At 42.5% G+C, this 17814-nt stretch overlaps 1 protein-coding gene across 24 annotated transcripts in view; it reads left to right on the top strand.

Moving 5' to 3' along the window:
* The first annotated feature begins 828 nt into the window (after positions 1–828).
* GPR19 (G protein-coupled receptor 19) overlaps positions 829–17814 on the top strand; it is a 35023-nt gene continuing 18037 nt past the window's right edge. The window contains exons 1-7 of one of the 24 annotated variants that reach the window (XR_008711321.1): positions 829–1286; positions 1852–2219; positions 4664–4902; positions 10068–10135; positions 13161–13317; positions 15739–15894; positions 15999–17418. Coding sequence is in view for 1 of the 24 variants with exons in the window: in XM_055570430.1 (XP_055426405.1) it covers positions 1058–1063; positions 1852–1904 (59 nt within the window). In the remaining 23 variants the exon portion in view is untranslated. Of the gene's footprint in view, positions 1287–1851; positions 2220–4663; positions 4903–10067; positions 10136–12134; positions 12352–13160; positions 13318–15738; positions 15895–15998; positions 17419–17814 lie in introns of those variants that run through there. The other 23 variants (XM_055570547.1, XM_055570506.1, XM_055570473.1 and 20 more) reach the window with 23 other exon arrangements.

The raw sequence follows: 17814 nt of genomic DNA, 5'->3' as shown, positions 1-17814 counted from the left end.
TGCATGGCTGCCTTCTTGACTCTGCTGCAAGAGACATTCTTAACCATGGAGGTATTGCTCGAAATTTAAGTAAGATGGGCTTAAGCGTTAGGGTTATTTGCATCTTTTCCATTTCAGAGTCCATATTTTTAACAAGTTCCTAAATTCCACCTCCGCTTTGGGGGTTCGAGTTGCTGCTTACCACTTCTTAGTTATTTAAGAGTGGCGCTATCACCTTCATTACCTTCAGTTCGACAGATCTGACAAGACAACGGTTTCTGAGTGTTTAAGAGCTTTCATTCCCGCTCGTATTTTCCCTGGTTTCAGGCTTACACTTAACCTGTCCTAGTATCAACCTCCCATCCGTGTCCCCGGCTTACAACTACACCCCAGAACATTCCCTTACACGCCAGACTCTTGAGGCGGGACCCAGCGGCCGTCCGAGGTAGTAAACAAAGCCTAGCGCAGGCGCAGTGGCGACAGGCGTGTAGCCTGGTTTGCCAGCAGCCAATGGGATTTTTTGTACAGTAAAAAGTGGAAAAACAAGAATCTCCACACCGCTCTAAGGTGATACAGTGGTTGGCTGCTTCTGTTTTTATATACTTCTGACTTGTGTTTCTGAGGAACTTGTGGGGCCTTCGAGGCGTCGCAAGAAGCCCTTCCTAGAAGGGAAAACAGCCGCTGGCGTGTTGCCTATTTCTAGCCTCGTTTGTTCTTGCCGTGGAGTCTTGATATTTTTAACTTGATTACAACATTAAATCACTGCACCTGGTGGAGGGGAGGGGGGAAAAGCCTCACAACACCATTAAAAAAACGCTACTCTCCGGTCTGGCTCAAACATCGCGAGATTTGCCTGCGCGAACAGCAACCCCCGCCCCCCACAACTGTGTGCGGTTGCGCGTGCGCCTGACTTTTTTTTTTCTTTTAAGCGCGAAAACATTTTGAAACTTTATGGTAAATAACAGTCAAGCTAGTTAGGCTTGAGAGGTCGAGAAAGGTCGGAGGATAATCCACGTTGACGCGATGGATTCAAGCACACAACACTAGATTCTTCGAGATTTTGCAGTAACTACTCCACATGCTTGTACGGTCGTCCCTCTTTTCCTTACTGTGTGTCTGCCGTGAATTCTCTGAGAATTCAGCGAATCGAGTAGTAAAGGAGTGGACATGGGAGGGCCGTTCAGGCTTTAAAACCAGAGTGATGGGCTTTCTGTATTTGGAAAGATAACCCTGGGAGCGAATACATTTTTAAGGACCGTGAAAACTTTTTTTTTTTTCCTGGAGACCAAGAGGGATTGTGAAGTAAGGTAATACAGAGGGAAGGAGAAGATGGGAAAATAGAAGCGGTGAAGGAAGGCAGAAACTACACAGCCCAGTGGAGAGGGAAAACTAGGAAAACAGGGCTCTTGGTAGTAGAGTAGTGTTCCCCAACACTACTATTTTTTTTTTGCACCAGGCACTAGTTTTGTGGAAGACAGTTATTCCATAGTGGGTGGGGGACAGGGGATGGTTTCAGGATGAGTCAAGCTCGTTACATTTATTGTGAACTTTATTTCTATCATGATGGCATCAGCTCCACCTGAGATCATCCGGCATTAGAGCCTGAAGGTTGGGAACTCCTGCAGTAGAGAACGTTTCCCATCAGATAGTGTGAAGATGTTAGTGTTTGTAAACAGAAAGACAGAAATGCCCCCATATTTAGTTCTTCTTGAGTACGGTGGAAACTGGGGAGTCCCTAAGTGAGTGGGACAAGGAGGATTCTAAAAGCCAGAGTCCTAAGCAAGGACTGAGGTTGGGATGAGGAAGTAGAGGAGTCAGGAATTCTGGAAGCATCTTGGGAGAACTGACTAATGTGACCTCTTTCTCTCTCAGGATACGTGGGACACCTGCGCGAGCATTCAGTTTCTTCCTGAAGTGTCTGAAAGGTACTACCCACACCTGAAGTGTCCTCGCCCTGTGGGTCCCTTCAGCCACACCTCAGGCAGGATGCAGTGTGGATTTCATGGAGTGGAGTGGTGGAACTGAGCTATCAAGACACCAGCTTGTTACAAAAGTACATACTTTCTGCTTTTAGCCTCCCAGAGTCATTTGGTATGAGAGTCCATTTTGATATTGGCAGCAATCTCTAGTCAACTTTTGATTTTGAATATATTTTGATTTTTTATGTACTGTCTGGAGTACAAGGCAGAGGAACAATGCAATACATGATTTTAGTCGACCAGCAAAGGAATTGCTTGTAGGTAAGCAATATAGCTTCATCTGTAAGAAAAACTCAGTATAGAAAGCCACAGGACTTAAGTTAGCAGTGAAGGAGAAGGATCCAGGTATCAATCAATAGAATGGAAATGCTTCATTAAGAAAGGTCCAGTCCTGGTAGTCCCCTATCAAGAAGTTCTCCCCAGAGCAAGTTCACTTCATTTTGGCAGCCTACAGTATAGCCTAAGAAATGGCAGCCCACTCCAGTATTCTTGCCTGGAGAAGTCCATGGACAAAGGAGCCTGGCAGGCTACTGTCCATGGGGTGACAAAGAGTTAGACATGACTGTGCAATTAACACTAGTGTAACCTAGTAACTGGGCCACATTTGTGTTATTCATGAAAATGTTCCAGAAAAAAAAATACACGCATGCAATAGAATAGGGTTTCTGCATTGATGCCTTCGTATTTTGGTTTTAGGGAGTAGGATCCAATGGTAAGAGGTGTGACCTCTCAGTATGGTGTCACAGAAAGGGTATAGAATTGAGAATCAGACCTGGAGTTTGATGCTAAGGTATGACAGTCTCTCTGTGTGACCTCTCTGAGCCTCGGTTTTCCTCTATGTCAAATTAGAACAGTAGTGTCTTCTTCATAGGATGACTGTAAAATGAAACAAGATGTTGTTGACAACTGCATGAGTTACTAGCATAACTTATAGTATATATTTAATAAATAAGAGTGTCTGCCTTGAGCTTCTCACCATTTATGCCTGCCATCTCCTCACCAAAATGTGCATGCTCAATGTAGCATCTGTATTCAGAGAACCTTAGGCTAGATTCTTTACCTTGCCTGCACATTAGAATCATCTAGGGAGCTTTAGAAAGTCCTAGTGCCCAGGCTTCACCTTCGACAATTCAATCAGAATCTCTGGAAGTGGAACCCAGATATCAGTATTTTGTTAAAGCTCCTCATTTTGCTGCCAGGGTTGAGAACCACTGCTCTGACGACACAAGTCGTGCTGTCGGTACTTTCAAATGAGAATAGTGAGAATCGAGGCTGTTTTTGTAGCCTTTCAGTGAGTAGAGAATCACTTGGACAGGGCGGGATGGCATGTGTGGGTCACGAATTTGAATTTCTAAGAGAAAGGGTACTTTCTTGTAGGTTTCTAGGGATATAAGTAATTCAGAAGTTGAAACCACCTTACTACTGCTGTTATTGATGCCAGGATATTGTGGTTATTGGCAGGCTCGGCAGTGGAGAGTTCATGGAATTAAAAAAAATACACACTAAGATGTCCGTCATTTCCTCTGTCAGCCGCTTCCTCCCTTTCCTTGTCCTTCCTTTTTATAATATTTGCCAAATCTGTTAGAGCGTGTTGAGGGAGAAGCACAAGAACTCTGCTGCATCCCAGTGCCTCCAGCTGATTTGATCCACTTTATATCTGACTTTGTTGTTGAGTCGCTCAGTCGTGTCTGACTCTTTGCAACCCCATGAGCTACAGCATGCCAGGCTTCCCTGTCCTTCACTATCTCCTGGAGTTTGCTCAAACTCATGTCCATTGAGTCAGTGATGCCATCCAACCATCTCATCCTCCATTGCCTTCTTCTCCTTCCCTGAGTCTTACCCAGCATCAGGGTCTTTTTCCAGTGAGTCGGCTCTTTGCATCAGGTGGCCAAAGTATTGGAGCTTCAGCATCAGTCCTTCCAATGGATGTTCAGGGTTGATTTCCTTTAGAATTGACTAGTTTGATCTTGGTCTCCTTGAGCTGAGTCAAACTGACTGCCTCCTAAGAATTTGGATCAGAATATTGAGAGACTGGATCATATGTTTTCTCCCCAGCTTTATGGAAGTATGACTGACAAATAAAAGTTGTGTATCTTTAAGGTATACAATGTGATGTGATATATATACATTGTGATGTGCATTGTGATGACCACAGTCAAGCTAAATAATACCCCATCTCACATAGTTACCATTTTTGCATGTGTGGTGAGAACACTTGAAATCTCTCTCAGTAAACTTCAAGTATACACTGTTATTAACTGTAGTCAACATGCTGTGTGTACATAAGGTCTCAAAAACTTGTTTATCTTATAATTGAAACTTTGTACCCTTGACCAGTATCTCTCTCCCTGTAGTGAAATCCCGCAGCCGTGTAACCACTATTCTACTCTCTGTTACTATGAATTTAACTTTTTTAGTTTCCACATATGAATGAGATCCTGCAGTATCTGTCTTCCTGTGTCTGGCTTATTTCACTTAATGTAAGGTTCATCCATGTTGTCACAAATGGCAGAATTTTCTAAGGTTGAATAATACTCCAGTGTGTGTGGGTGTGAGGGGGGAGGGTATTTGTATATCATATTTCCTTTACTCATTCATCTGTCAACAGACACATTGTTTCCACATATCTTGGCTATTGTGAATAATGCTTCTATGAACTTGGGAATGCAGACATCTCTTCTAGACAGTGATTTTATTTCCTTTAGGTATATACCCAGAAGTGGACTTGGAAAGGTGTCTAATAGTAAAGAATCTGCCTGCCAACACAGGAGATATCGGTTTGATCCCTGGGTCAGGAAGATCCCCTGGAGGAGGGCATGGCAGCCCACTCCAGTATTCTTGCCTGGAAAATTCCATAGACAAAGGAACCTGAGGGGTTCTAGTTCATGGAGCTGCAAAGAGTCGGACACGACTGAGTGACCAGACAACAACAGAATACCCAGAGGTAGGCTTGCTGCATCATACTGTAGTTCTGTTTTGAGACTGGTTCATTTAGATAGAAGCATTGAATTTGTAAGGTCATGTAACTTGCAGAGAGCTGAGCCCACTATTTGTGCATCAGTAATCGGAACAAGCTGATTGCAAAAGAGAAGCAGGTGAATGCTGCCAACTAAGAGAGAGAAAATGGGAGAGAATAGGTCTTGTAGCCTCAAGAGACAAAGAAGGCAATGACACCCCACTCCAGTACTCTTGCCTGGAAAATCCCATGGGCAGAGGAGCCTGGTAGGTAGACTCCATGGAGTCATGAAGAGTCGGACATGACTGAGCGACTTCCTTTCACTTTTCACTTTCATGCACTGGAAAAGGAAATGGCAGCCCACTCCAGTGTTCTTGCCTGGAGAATCCCAGGGATGGGGGAGCCTGGTGGGCTGCTGTCTATGGGGTCGCACAGAGTCAGACATGACTGAAGCCACTTAGCAGCAGCAGCCTCAAGAGAGAAAGAGATGGAGTTGGTGGCTGTCTCAGCTCTGACAGCTTTCTGTCCCTTACTTCACTCCCATTTTTGGTCTGACTGCCACTTCCTGTTCTTGAGTTCCCTGCAGTTCTTCTTCAGAATCTTTATAATAAATCCACCTCCACCCCAGTGGCTTTCTTTTTTCCCCTTAGATAGCTCTCTAACGTGGCTAGTTGTGTTCTCTCTTTCCTCCTGCCCTTGGGATTAATAAAACCACAATTTACCACAACAGGAACACACATATATGCAGCAGGGACACTTACTTAACTCACTACTGCTTAAATATGTCAAGAAAAAGTAGTTCTCTTTGTTGTTTTCTAGAGTTTTCATGTGGGTATGTTATCTATTATTGCATAACAAAATTCCCCCAAACTTAGGAACTTAATAATAAGCATTATCTTATCATTTTTGTGGGTGAGGAATTTGGGAACAGCTTAACCAGGTAGTTCTGGCCTGGGATCTCACAAAGTTGCAGTCAGGATGTTGTCTGTGACTTCCCTAGTGGTACAGTGGATAAGAATCCACCTGCCAATGCAGGAGACATGAGTTCAATCCCTGGTCCAGGAAGATTCCACAATGTAAAATACATGTATGCTTAGTCACTTCAGTCGTGTCCAACTCTCTGTGACCCCATGGACTATGACCAGCCAGCCTCCTCTGTCCATGGGATTCTCCAGGCAAGAATACTGGAGTGGGTTTCCATTTCCTTCTCCAGTGATAAAGTATGAAGTGGGTGAGGTGAAGTCACTCAGTCGTGTCTGACACTTTGCGACCCCATGGACTGCAGCCTACCAGGCTCCTCCATCCATGGGATTCTCCAGGCAAGAATACTGGAGTGGGTTGTCATTTCCTTCTCCAGTGATAAAGTATGAAGTGAGTGAGGTGAAGTCACTCAGTCGTGTCTGACACGTTGCGATCCCATGGACTGCAGCCTACCAGGCTCCTCTATCCATGGGATTCTCCAGGCAAGAATACTGGAGTGGGTTGTCATTTCCTTCTCCAGTGATAAAGTATGAAGTGAGTGAGGTGAAGTCACTCAGTCGTGTCTGACACGTTGCGATCCCATGGACTGCAGCCTACCAGGCTCCTCTATCCATGGGATTCTCCAGGCAAGAGTACTAGAGTGGAGTGCCATTGCCTTTTGCACTGCAAAGTAGAATAACTAAGCCTGTATGCTGCAACTAAGGAAGCCCACACACCCTAGAGCCTGTGCTCTGTGTAAGAGAAGCCACCGCGATGAGAAGCCTTTGTACTACAACTGGAAATGAGCCCTCCCTTGCTGCAACTAGGGAAAGCCCATGTGCAGCAGTGAAGACCCAGCTGAACAACAACAAAAAATGTCGTGTGGACTGCAGTCGCTTGACTAGGGCTGGAGGATCTGATATCGGGGTGGCTCACTGCCCTGTTGCTGGTTGGCCCTGGTTGGTGAGAGGCCTCAGTTTTCCATGTGTGGACCTCTTTACGGTACAGCATTAGTGTTCTTATGACATGGTGGCTGGCTTCCCCAAGAATGAGTAATCCAAGAGGGAGAGAGCCGGGCAGAAACTGTCCTTGCGATGATCTAGCCACAGGAACTACAGAGAATCACTTCTCCCACATCATTTTAACTAGAAACAGGTTGTAAGGATGGCCCATGTTCAAGAGAAATATTATTAGGTGTCATCATTTGAAGGGAGGCATATCAAAGAATTTGTGGACACATTTTACAGCCACCCCAACTGTTTGATTACAGAAAAACCAACTAAGTGTCCAGTTCGGTCTCAAATATAGTTCAATCAATTTCATTATTTAAGTGGTTGCTTTTGGATAAAAATGTGTCCTATTTCATAATGTTTCCCAAGGAGGTCCTGACATCTTCTCTGACGATAACGTCCATTTGTATGAAGGGTGGGGAGGGGTAACAGATACATCCTTGTGGACTCACGAGTAAGGGGTATTCCCTGGCTTCATTCTGGACCTAGTGTGTGCACTGGCAGGGTTCTTGCATGATGCCCCTTGCTGGCCTGATCACTGGGGAACCTGCTGGCCTGTGATGCTGAAGCCTGGATCTCATGAATTCATGGCCCATTTTTGGCTTCAGGCAAATCTCCCAGGGAGGAACAGCCTCTCCCCCTTGGAGACTGCTTCTCCTTGGCTCTTGCTATCGAGTCAGTTCACCTGACCACAGCAGGCCCATGGCTGTTAGTTTAGCATCCATGCTTCAAAGGAACAGGAAACGCTTGGGATGGTCAGCTGCTCTGTATGCCTGTGTACACTGTAGAAAATTTGCCATTGGCCCAAATGGCCGTGCAAAGTTCAGAATGAGGTGTGAGGGGCCTTGGCAGCTGTCTCCAGAGGGGAGCAAAAGCAGAGATCTTTTGCCCTGAGTGCTCCTCTCAACCTGGAGGTAACTTACTGTGGTACGCAGAGTTAGGACACCTATAGATATTCACCCTAGTACTCAGACCCTGTGAACATGTTACCTTCCAGGGTAAAAGGGACTTTGTAGATATGACTAAGTTAAGGCCTTGAGAGAGGAGATTATCCTGGATTATCTTGTGGATCCAACCTAGTGACTTTCCAATCTGAAGTCAGAGTCACAAGTGACTCTGGAATGGCTAAAGTTACCATTACTCTGTGACTGTGGAGTAATGGTTAAAGAGATACAAGATGGTTGGTTTTGAAGATGGAGTCAGGGAGTTACGAGCCCAAGGATGGAAACAGATTCTCTCTCTGTGGCCTCCAGAAGAGAGCACAGCCCTGCTGTCACCAGCCATACTCTGAGTCCTAAGACCCATGTCGGGTTTCTGACCTACAATACCATAAGACAATAGATTTGTGTCATTTGAAGCCATTGTTTGCAGTAATTTGAAAGAGTCACCAAGAGAAAATGAATACTCTCATATCCTTCTTTGGTCTAGAAGGAGTCAGGTCCAGTGACTGGCTGCTTTATTCTCCTTTATCTCTTTCTCTCTGAACCTGAGATCTAGAGGGAGAGACTCTTACTCTCTGTGTGGCATGTCCTTGTCCACCACAGAGCAGAATTTATTTCCATTTTCATTCAGACAACAGAGTTGAAAGTACAGTACAGTAAACACCCACAGACTCTTCAGCTAGATTCGCCCGTTGTTACTTTCCCTTTCTGATTATTTATGTACGTGTGTTTTCGTGTTTAACCACATGTGGGTAACTTGAATTCATCTTGACCTCATCCTTACTTCTTCAACGTCTCCTAAGAATAAGAAAATCCACCCATTAACTACAATTCCTTTCTCACACCTAGTAGAAATAATGATTTCATGACACCATCTAATACAAATCACAAGACAAATTTCCCCAACTGCCCCCAGAATATTTTAGAGCTATTTTATATATATATATTTTAACTATTTATATATTTTAACTATATATTTTAACTCTCCCTCCTCAGTCAGCATCTCATCAAATTACATGCTTTGCAATTGGTTTTCTTTAGTCTCTTTAATCTGTCACAGCTCACCCTTCTTATTTTAAAACAATGAGCTTCTGATAAGTCCAGACTAGTTCTTTTGCAGAATATTCTATATTTTCAATTTGGTTGATTTTTTTCTTATAATGTCTTTGATTTGTTTTTCCAACTACTGCTTTCCCCTCCCTGAGAGGCACACTGTATAGAGGTTTGATTATATTCAGATAAATGTTTTTAGAAAGAATACTCATTAGTAATGTTGGATAGGTTACATTGCTTTACGTTAGACACTAATTTCAGGTTGTCCCATTGTAAGTGTGCTCAGTCACGTCCGACTCTGCGAACCTATGGACTGTGGCCCACCATTGCTAGTGATGCTAAATTTGGTCACTTGGTTAAGATGATGACCCCTTCTCCCAGTCTCACCATTGAAAGTTTATAAATAATCTACAAACAACCTGTTCCCAACAACTTTTCATCTCATAGTTTGAATATCTGTTGTGGTCCTTGCCTGAATCATTTATTACACTGGGGCCTGCAAAAATGGTGTTCTAACTATTATATTCTGCATTTATTAGCTGGCATTCTTTTGTAAATAGAGCTTTCCTTTAAGAGAACTGTTTTAATGAATCTCTCAGTGGACAATTGGATAGTGGTTTGCTTTCAGCTTTGTTTAAAGCAGTTGGAGAGCTCTTGTTTTTTAAAAGGATGTGTTAACTCAAGTTAACTAATATCTCAATAGCATCCTCAATGTTTCCAGTTGTTTCCTTGCTTGGCTACCAGGGGCTTTTTAAAATCCAAGCAATTCACCATGGTAGGATTTGAGGTAAGGTGGGTGAGAGGTTCACCAGTCTGTGGTAAAAGGGAAGAAAAACTTCTAGATGGGAATCAAGAACCAGCATGATATTTCGACTACAACAGTTCACAGGAAGATCAGTTTGTGGAAGTTAAGGATCTAAAAATTAATTCCCATAGAACTGGCTACAGACTCTGGGACCCTTTGGAAAATGTTTGCCTGCTCCAGTCTGAAGGCCTACTCTATGGTACCAGACAATCTGAGCAAAGTCTTCTATATTTGGTTGATGACAAATAAAGGAATTTTGAGAATGGCTTTCAAAACAGTAGCTTGGATTTCAAGCCTATTGTCTTGCTGTACACTCCTGTTTTAAATTTTGGAAGCTGAATATTTATTCCTTCTTTTTTTCCCATCACTTTGGTAACTCTGAAGAGTGCCACATTCTCTATCCCCAAGGCCAACTGATTGCCCAGGCAGGCAGAGGAGGAAAAAAAAATCACGTAAGTTATTTTCAAAATATGACCCCAGTTACGCAAATATTATGGATTTGTGGGATTTTATGGGTTTGGATGGAAGACAACTGTTTTTTCAAAAAGGCTGGGAATAAGTTTGGTGATTATAAATATATTTTTAATAGAATTAGTATATTACATAGCATTTTATAGTATTAATATTTCAGATTATGATTCCTTATGAAATTATTATTTTATCATTAAGCTATGATGTACATGTGCAGTCATTCTAAAAAGAATGAATAATTTGGTCTTTTTTTGCTCTCAAATGATTTAAAGCAGTCTTTCTGATTTCTTTTGTCAAAGGTCTATAGTACTGAATCTCATCAGTCATGTTAAATTAATAAGTTATTTTAAATGAATCCATTATTTATGATATAGAATAGTATATTCTGTACATTCAGTACCTGCTCTGGGGTCAGACTAAATAGTCCCAAGTCCTAGCTCCTATGCTAACTAGTGGTATGGTTGTGGGCATATTACTTCTCCCTAAGTTTCCTTGTCTGTAAAGCAGGAATGTTAATAACAGTACCTGTCTTATGGTTGGATGTGCTCAGTCGCTCAGTCGTGTCCAACTCTTTGCAACCCCATGGACTGTAGCCCGCCAGGCTCCTCTGTCCATGGGGATTCTCCAGGCAAGAATACTGGAGTGGGTTACCATGCCCTCCTCCAGGGGATCTTCTTGACCGAGGGATCCAACTCAGGTCTCCTGCACTGCAGGTGGAATCTTTACTGTCTGAGCCACCGTAATTTGCTGAGAAACATAATACATCACACCCCACTCCCAATATTTTTTTTTTTACCAGTGTGATGAATGTTTTATTAAAAATACAATAATTTCTTTTACCAAGTCAGGCTAAACCTCCAAGGTGTCTATTAAATAAATGAGAAAAATACAGTTAAGTTTTTCTCTGGTTGGATAGGAGGATTAAATGAGATCATGGCTCATGATAAATAATTAGCTGGTTCTGTTGTTGCTGTTATTATTATTCTTATTATTCACTAAGAAAAGAGAGATGATATTAAGTCACCATCTGACTAACTCTCTTAAGAATTTCTTCAAATACATGTCCAGCTTTCCTGATAAACTAATTTTCTGAAAGGGGCCAGTGTTAGAATTAACAGAGTTGAATTTCTCTGAGCCTTACATGGAAAAACTAGAATTAACTTGATTCTTATCCTAGAATAAAAGAAGTAAACATGTCTTAAGCTATGGACATGAGGCCAGGAAAGAGCTTCAATTTCATGAAATTATACTGGAGCTTCTCTATGCTACCTCTTTTCTTAACAGAATTTGCATTACTGCACATTGAAAGTCAGTATTTCTACCTGAACCCCCCTCCCCATAGAAATACAGTATTCAGAATTGCTATGCTTAGAATTCTGAGTTAGAAACAAACAGGTTATGTGTATGCCTAAAGAGACAAATGTATAGATTCAGTTCCTAACTTGGGATAGTCCAAATGTTATGCAAGGGATTGACCTTATTATTCAAATTTATCTTTATTTAAAATAATCCAGCAAGTCACATTAAGCAATATTTATCTTTTCTCCTGTAAACTCATAAAGTATTCACAATTGTTCCTAGTTCAGGTGTAGGTCTAGTGTATCTCCCACTTAAGACTGTTAGATCTAGATGAATGACCTCATAAAAGCCAGAAGCCGCAATCCGAGAAGTATGTTTCCTGTGTTCTTCCACCCCCCCCACCCCCTCACCCCCACCCTGCTTTCTGATGGCACACCACAGTCGTTCTGTGAAGCTGGCATTTTCATTCTGTTGCACCTAAATAGATTTTTAAGGAAAGAAGCAGTGGAAGATGGAGGGAGTCATCATCACAGTGTCCATACTAATTCCTAGAATCCTTTCAAGATTTAGGGTCAGCAACAATTCAGTAAAGAAGGGGCCCATTAGGTAAATTTGGCTCTAAAAATGCTCATTGAAAGCCCTCCTCTGCAATTCAGTTCTGTTCCCTCTTCCTTTCTTTAGTCAGCAGGGTCCCATGGTGACTGGTTCTGAACGCAGTCATCCCCTTCAGCAGTTACCTAGCACCATGGCAACCGGGACGTCAGCGAAGCAGGAAAGACCCTGCACAAAACAGCTCCTACCAGACTCGCTTTCTGCCTCTTAACTCAGCCCTGCCTGAGGCCTAGGGATGGGGCTAAAGACATCTGAACATGCACACTCAAGAAACCTACGTATTTCTGTGGTTGTGCCTGTGAGCATAGATGTATGGGCATATGGTAAACTGTGTAATGAGAATTTCCTCTCCACCCCCAAAACATGGAGCATGTTTAAAGGGTGTGGATGGATGGTGGAATGGGGGTGGGAAGGTAGACATTTGATGATATGTAAAAATTATATTTCTGTTTATAAATAACAGTAACTTGACAGTAGGGGAAGTTGGAGTCCTACTTATATATGGCCAGGTGTATATTTAGACACAGAACCTCAGGGAAATATTTTTTAAATGGTTTTATTTACTCGAGAGTGAAATAGACAAATGAGCGCTGAGGGGGTATAATGCTGTCCGTGGTGCTGAACACTTGATTTTTGTCAGATGTGCCAAGGTGGCTCCGGAGGGAGCTTAGGGAACACCTTGCCAACTTAGAGTACAAACGACAAGAAAGAAAGGGAGGGCCTGGGGAGAAAGTATCCTTTCTTTCCCTTCCAAGCAATTCTGCATGTCCAGGATAAAATGTTCAGATGAGAAATAAAAAAAGTGGAGAAGGCTAGAGGTTTGGATGGTTGAATCTTCCCCTTTTCATATGGAGATTTTTGGCTAGAGCCAATCAGGTCGGAGATTTCTGCCTCTGTGCTCCTGAAAGGAAAAATGAGGGGGAAGGGAGAGAGAAGCTGGCCACATTCTCCTCGTGAGCCACATGATCCATTTCCCATGTGACACATTCCAGAGCCCAGGAAAGGAGAAGGGAGGGGCACCAGGAGAGTGGGGCTGGGGGCGGGAAGATGGTTTAACAGTCAACCCTGCACGGCGTCATCTTGTCTTCCTACCAGGAAGCAGGCTGTGAGCCAAGGGGAAGGCAGAGGACAGATATGACTGTGTTTCCAAGCTTCTGTGGTGGTTTATGGCATCCTCCAAACTCCTCTGCAAGGGCTGATCCTGACCAAGACGACCCAAGGAGACCGTCTCTGAAATCAAGTCCAGATGAAGGTATGTGCTAGAGACCCCGTGGTTTCGTGGCTGAAATTTGGCTCAGAGGATATGATACCTTCTGTTTTCCAGGCCATTCGGAGATTTTGTCTTGGCTTACATGCTGGTTAGGGGCTTTTGATTTGTCACAGATCCAGAAAAGATGCCTAGGTAGTTCTGTAAAATGCATAATTCACCCCAGTAACTGCCTGTTGAAGAAAAATGAGATGGACATTGTATACAGTGATAATGAATAAAACAAAGCACTCACTGCTGAAACAGATTTTTTTTTTCTTTGAATCCTGGAAAGAGGGAAAAAATAATATAACTGACACCAGCCAGATTTCATATGTCACTACAATCAAATCCTGTTTCATGCTTTTTCAGCTGCTTATTCTGTGTCCATGTTCACAAAGGTAATTGGCTGTGGCTGAGGGAGCCTGAGTGGGCTAGCATGCTGTTTCTTTGTGCTGTGTGATCGTCTTCCTTCTCATGTCCCTGATACCAGGAGTGCTTGTGATTGTTTTCAGCTCTCTGTTAGGGATGGTAGGCTGTCCACCAAATCTCATATCTTTGAGAATAGCTACCAAGAAGGCTCCCAGGAAGTTTTCAAAGGAATCTTCCAGAGTTATAGGCTAAAAGAATCTTCCATGCACTCAAATCTTGATCCTTTTGGTTATTTCTACCCAGCACAAAGAGAGGAACTAGCAAATTTACATTTTATTTTGCCTTCATTTAACAAATACTTATAAAGTTCTTGCTATGTGTAAGGCATCATTCTAAGCACACTCAGTTATTTAATCTGTATAATAACCTTCTGTGGGAGTTATTATTAGTACCCACATTTTAGAGATGAAGAAACTAAGGCACAGAGAAGTTAAGGAACTTTCCCAAGGTCACACAGCTATCAAATAGGAGAAATGGGGTTTAGACTGAAAAAACTTGACATCAGAGTCCATGCTGTTAATCACTGAACTATGTTGCTTCCCTGCTTCCGTTATTTCAAATGATGTCAACAGTTGATTTGGCTACAAATTGTGTTCAGCTGACACTACTAGACCATTTAATTGGCTTGCCTGGCTAAAACAGATCCCCAGTGAGGTCTGTATTTAATTTTGAATTATCCCACTAGTCACATTCTGTACCCCCAAATAACTCAGTAAGTAATTGCCTGTTCTTCTCTTCCCTTGTGCTGTATAGATATGTGGTAGTAAAACACTGTGTTGCTATGGTGACCAAATGATATCTAAAGGGAAAAAAGAAATCTAAAATTACATCATGGTTTATTATTTTTTTTTTTAATCAAACCCAGAAACATTCTTCTATCCTCAGGACCTAGTAACAAGACCAGCCTAACCATATTATCTTTAACAGTACTTACCTGGTTTTCAAAATAAATAAATTAAAAACTTATAAAATTATAAACACAAACTATGTTTTATCAAACTGACTAGAGTTATTGCTTTAAAATAACATTATCATACTTTAAAACAGGGAATAGACCTCTCTTTTACAAATTATCTTAGGTTTTATGGGAAAAAGAGGGATTTTTTAAAATTTTTGGTTTACTTCCTCTTGGTCTGTGTTATTTCCCTTCTGGCCCCTGACAAGAAAAGATGACATCTCATTCTTATATGCTGTGGGAAAACTTAGAGAAGTTACTGGGTGGGTCAAAGATACAGAGAGAAAGAAAAGGGGGGAGGAATTCAAAATTGCTGAAATTCCTTATGGTATAAGGTGTTTCCCTTCAGGCTTTCACTGAAAACTGCTTTAAGAGGAGGGTGTCTCCCTGACACCTTGAATTTTATTGAACTTTAGTTCTTAGATTAAGCCTTTGATCCTTGCTGAAATCTACATTTCCCTGGAACAAGTACACCTAAGACTATCATAGTCATCTGAAGTCAGCTTCTGGACAGAAGGGACCCACTTCTTCCATCTCTGGATTTCTAGCACTTAGCACCTGGTTTGTTTATGGTATCATCTCAATATGCACTTGTGAATGAAGAATGGGAAGACTGAAGACTCTTGACAGCATTCTGGGGTCCCATATCTATTTTGTTTTGCATGCTTTTATGGGGAAGGGTATTGAGGAGGTTAAAGTGTAGTAGGAGAGAACTTGGCAACAGTCAAAGTTATGTCTGAAATTTACTTATGCTAGTCAGACCAACCTTGGAGCAGACTAGAGTTCAAGAAAGTCCATAAATTTTTTTCCTGGTGATTACCAATCCCCCTGACATTTTATTTACATTTAGAATGTAGTTCTCCTGATACTTGTATTTACATCTAGGTGGAGGCACCCTGAACAGTCTCATTTTCCTCTGATGTTTTTTTGGCCTGGCATCATTGAGACAGTTCACCTTGGGCCAAGAGAGAATGCCTTGAGAAGATCAGTTCCTGCCCCAGGCCATCCTGTCCTAACCAACCATCCTTCCCATTCCCTAGGACATTGCACCAAGATCCCACCCCACTGGACTACAGGACTCCTCCCTAGAGAACCATGGGATCTTCAGAGTCAGAATGGATTGAGCCAGGTTGCCATTTCCATACCGTGGCGATTAGGACCTGAGTACAAGAGATTGTCTTGGAGCATCTTTAAAGGTTGCTTGGGATTTGAATTTGTTAGCAGGTTAATAACTAGGCTTAAAATAGTTACCCCTCCTGATAGCATAAACAAATATAACCCATTCTATTCTTTTTCCCAGCTTTGCTAGTGGCTCAGTGGCAAAGAATCTGCCTTCCAATGCAGAAGCCGCAAGTTCAATCCCTGGGTTGGGGAGACCCCTGAAGAAGGAACTGCAACCCAAGCCAGTATTCTTGCCTGGGAAATCCCATGGACAGAGGAGCCTGGCAGGCTATAGTCCATGGGGTCGCAAAAGAGTCAGACATGACTTAGGACTAAACTACAATTCTTTTTCCATCTGATTAAGGATCATTAGGAACATGAAGAGTGGGGTTTGTGGATAAGGTGTGTGTCCTTTAATCCTGTCTACTCATCCTCCCAGCCTTCAGTGTAGCCTGGAGTGAATGAGTTGTGGAAGAGAAACAGCCCTGCTGGAAACACTGTAGCTGGGCCAGTGCTGCTTGCCCACAGCACGCTTGCTGGCCTCCTCAGATGAGCAGGGCTGTGCACACAAGAGGCTTGGATCTAGAAGCCTCTCTGGGTTTCCACTCATCCCTCTCAAATCTAAAAGGGGACAGTCCTCTCAACCAGCTGAACAGAAGCAGACAGAAACAGGAGAGAAAGTGGAGAGGCTCCCCTGGAGGAGAGACCTTGCTAAGAACACTTTCAGCTTGGAGGCTGGAGATGAAAGAAGAAATACGAAGAGGAATAGTGAGGGTGCGTGAAGCTTGTGAAAGTGATACCTGGTCCTGCCTTCACTCACAGTAACTTCCGGCTGCTGGTCTGCCCTGCCCACCAGATTATCAGATCCTTTCCTAGGATGTGTATGTGGGGAGGTAGAAGGAATAGAGACAAGGATCAGTGTATGGGTGCAATTTCTCCTCTGAGTCCAGACAAACAGTGGGTTGAGATGAGAGGACAGTTTAAAAACCAAAAGGGCAGTCACCATCATGAATATATTTTTCCCTGTTTGTAGCGTCATTTTTCCTGGGCCAAACTTGGAAAGCTCTCATCTCTCAGAGCCTGTCATTCAGTATATTTCCAAGGCACTGAATGACTGTCATGTTTAATCTTGATGGAAGCTCTCTGATATGCGTTACTAGATCCAATTTCTGATCAGGGAGCTGAAACTCAGGATAACTAATCTGCCCAAAGCCACACACAGCAAATAAAGCCAGCATCTGAATCCAGGTCTTTCTGGTTCCACTATGTCCCAAAGGAAAATTCTTTCCTCTAGAGTAATAATAAATACAATTCTAGAAAATTTGGAAAATATAAAGACATATAAAAGAATAATGAAAATAAAAATCAGTTGTGGTCTGGCCACCTAGAAACAACTTATTTTAAAATTTTGGTATTTTTCTTCTCCGTCTTTTTCAATGCATATAGTGATAACAAAAGTAAACATTTGTTAAGCTCTGGCTTTGTTCTGGACATTGTTCTTAGCTCCTTTCTGTGTCATTTTTTTCTCACAATAAATCAATAAAGTGCAGAGACTGTTACTGTTCTAATTTCACTGTTAAAGACAATAAGCACGTAGATGTTAAGTAACTTACACAAGTAACAGGTGATTTGAAACCCAGGCAGGTTGGCTTGAGAACAAGGTTTCTCAGCCTCAGCACTATTGGCATCTTGGATCAGACAGTTCTGTGTTGGGAATGGAGCATTCGTCCTCTTTACTGTAGTATGTTTAGCAGCATCCCTGGCCTCTACCTACGAGATATCAACACTTTCCTCCCTGAGTTGTGAAAATCAAGAGCATCCCAGTATTGCCAAACGTCCCCTGGGAGGCAAAATGACCTCTGGACCACTAGTCTAAGAGCCTGTGCTTTGAACCATGTATGGTGGTTGAGATAACATAGCCTCTTCATATTTTTAATGTGTTTCGAGTAGTTTCT

Source organism: Bubalus kerabau, chromosome 1 (genome assembly GCF_029407905.1).
Source record: "Bubalus kerabau isolate K-KA32 ecotype Philippines breed swamp buffalo chromosome 1, PCC_UOA_SB_1v2, whole genome shotgun sequence".
Classification (NCBI taxonomy): domain Eukaryota; kingdom Metazoa; phylum Chordata; class Mammalia; order Artiodactyla; family Bovidae; genus Bubalus; species Bubalus kerabau.
Note: the sequence above shows the minus strand (reverse complement) of the source record. Positions and strands in the feature narration are given on the sequence as shown.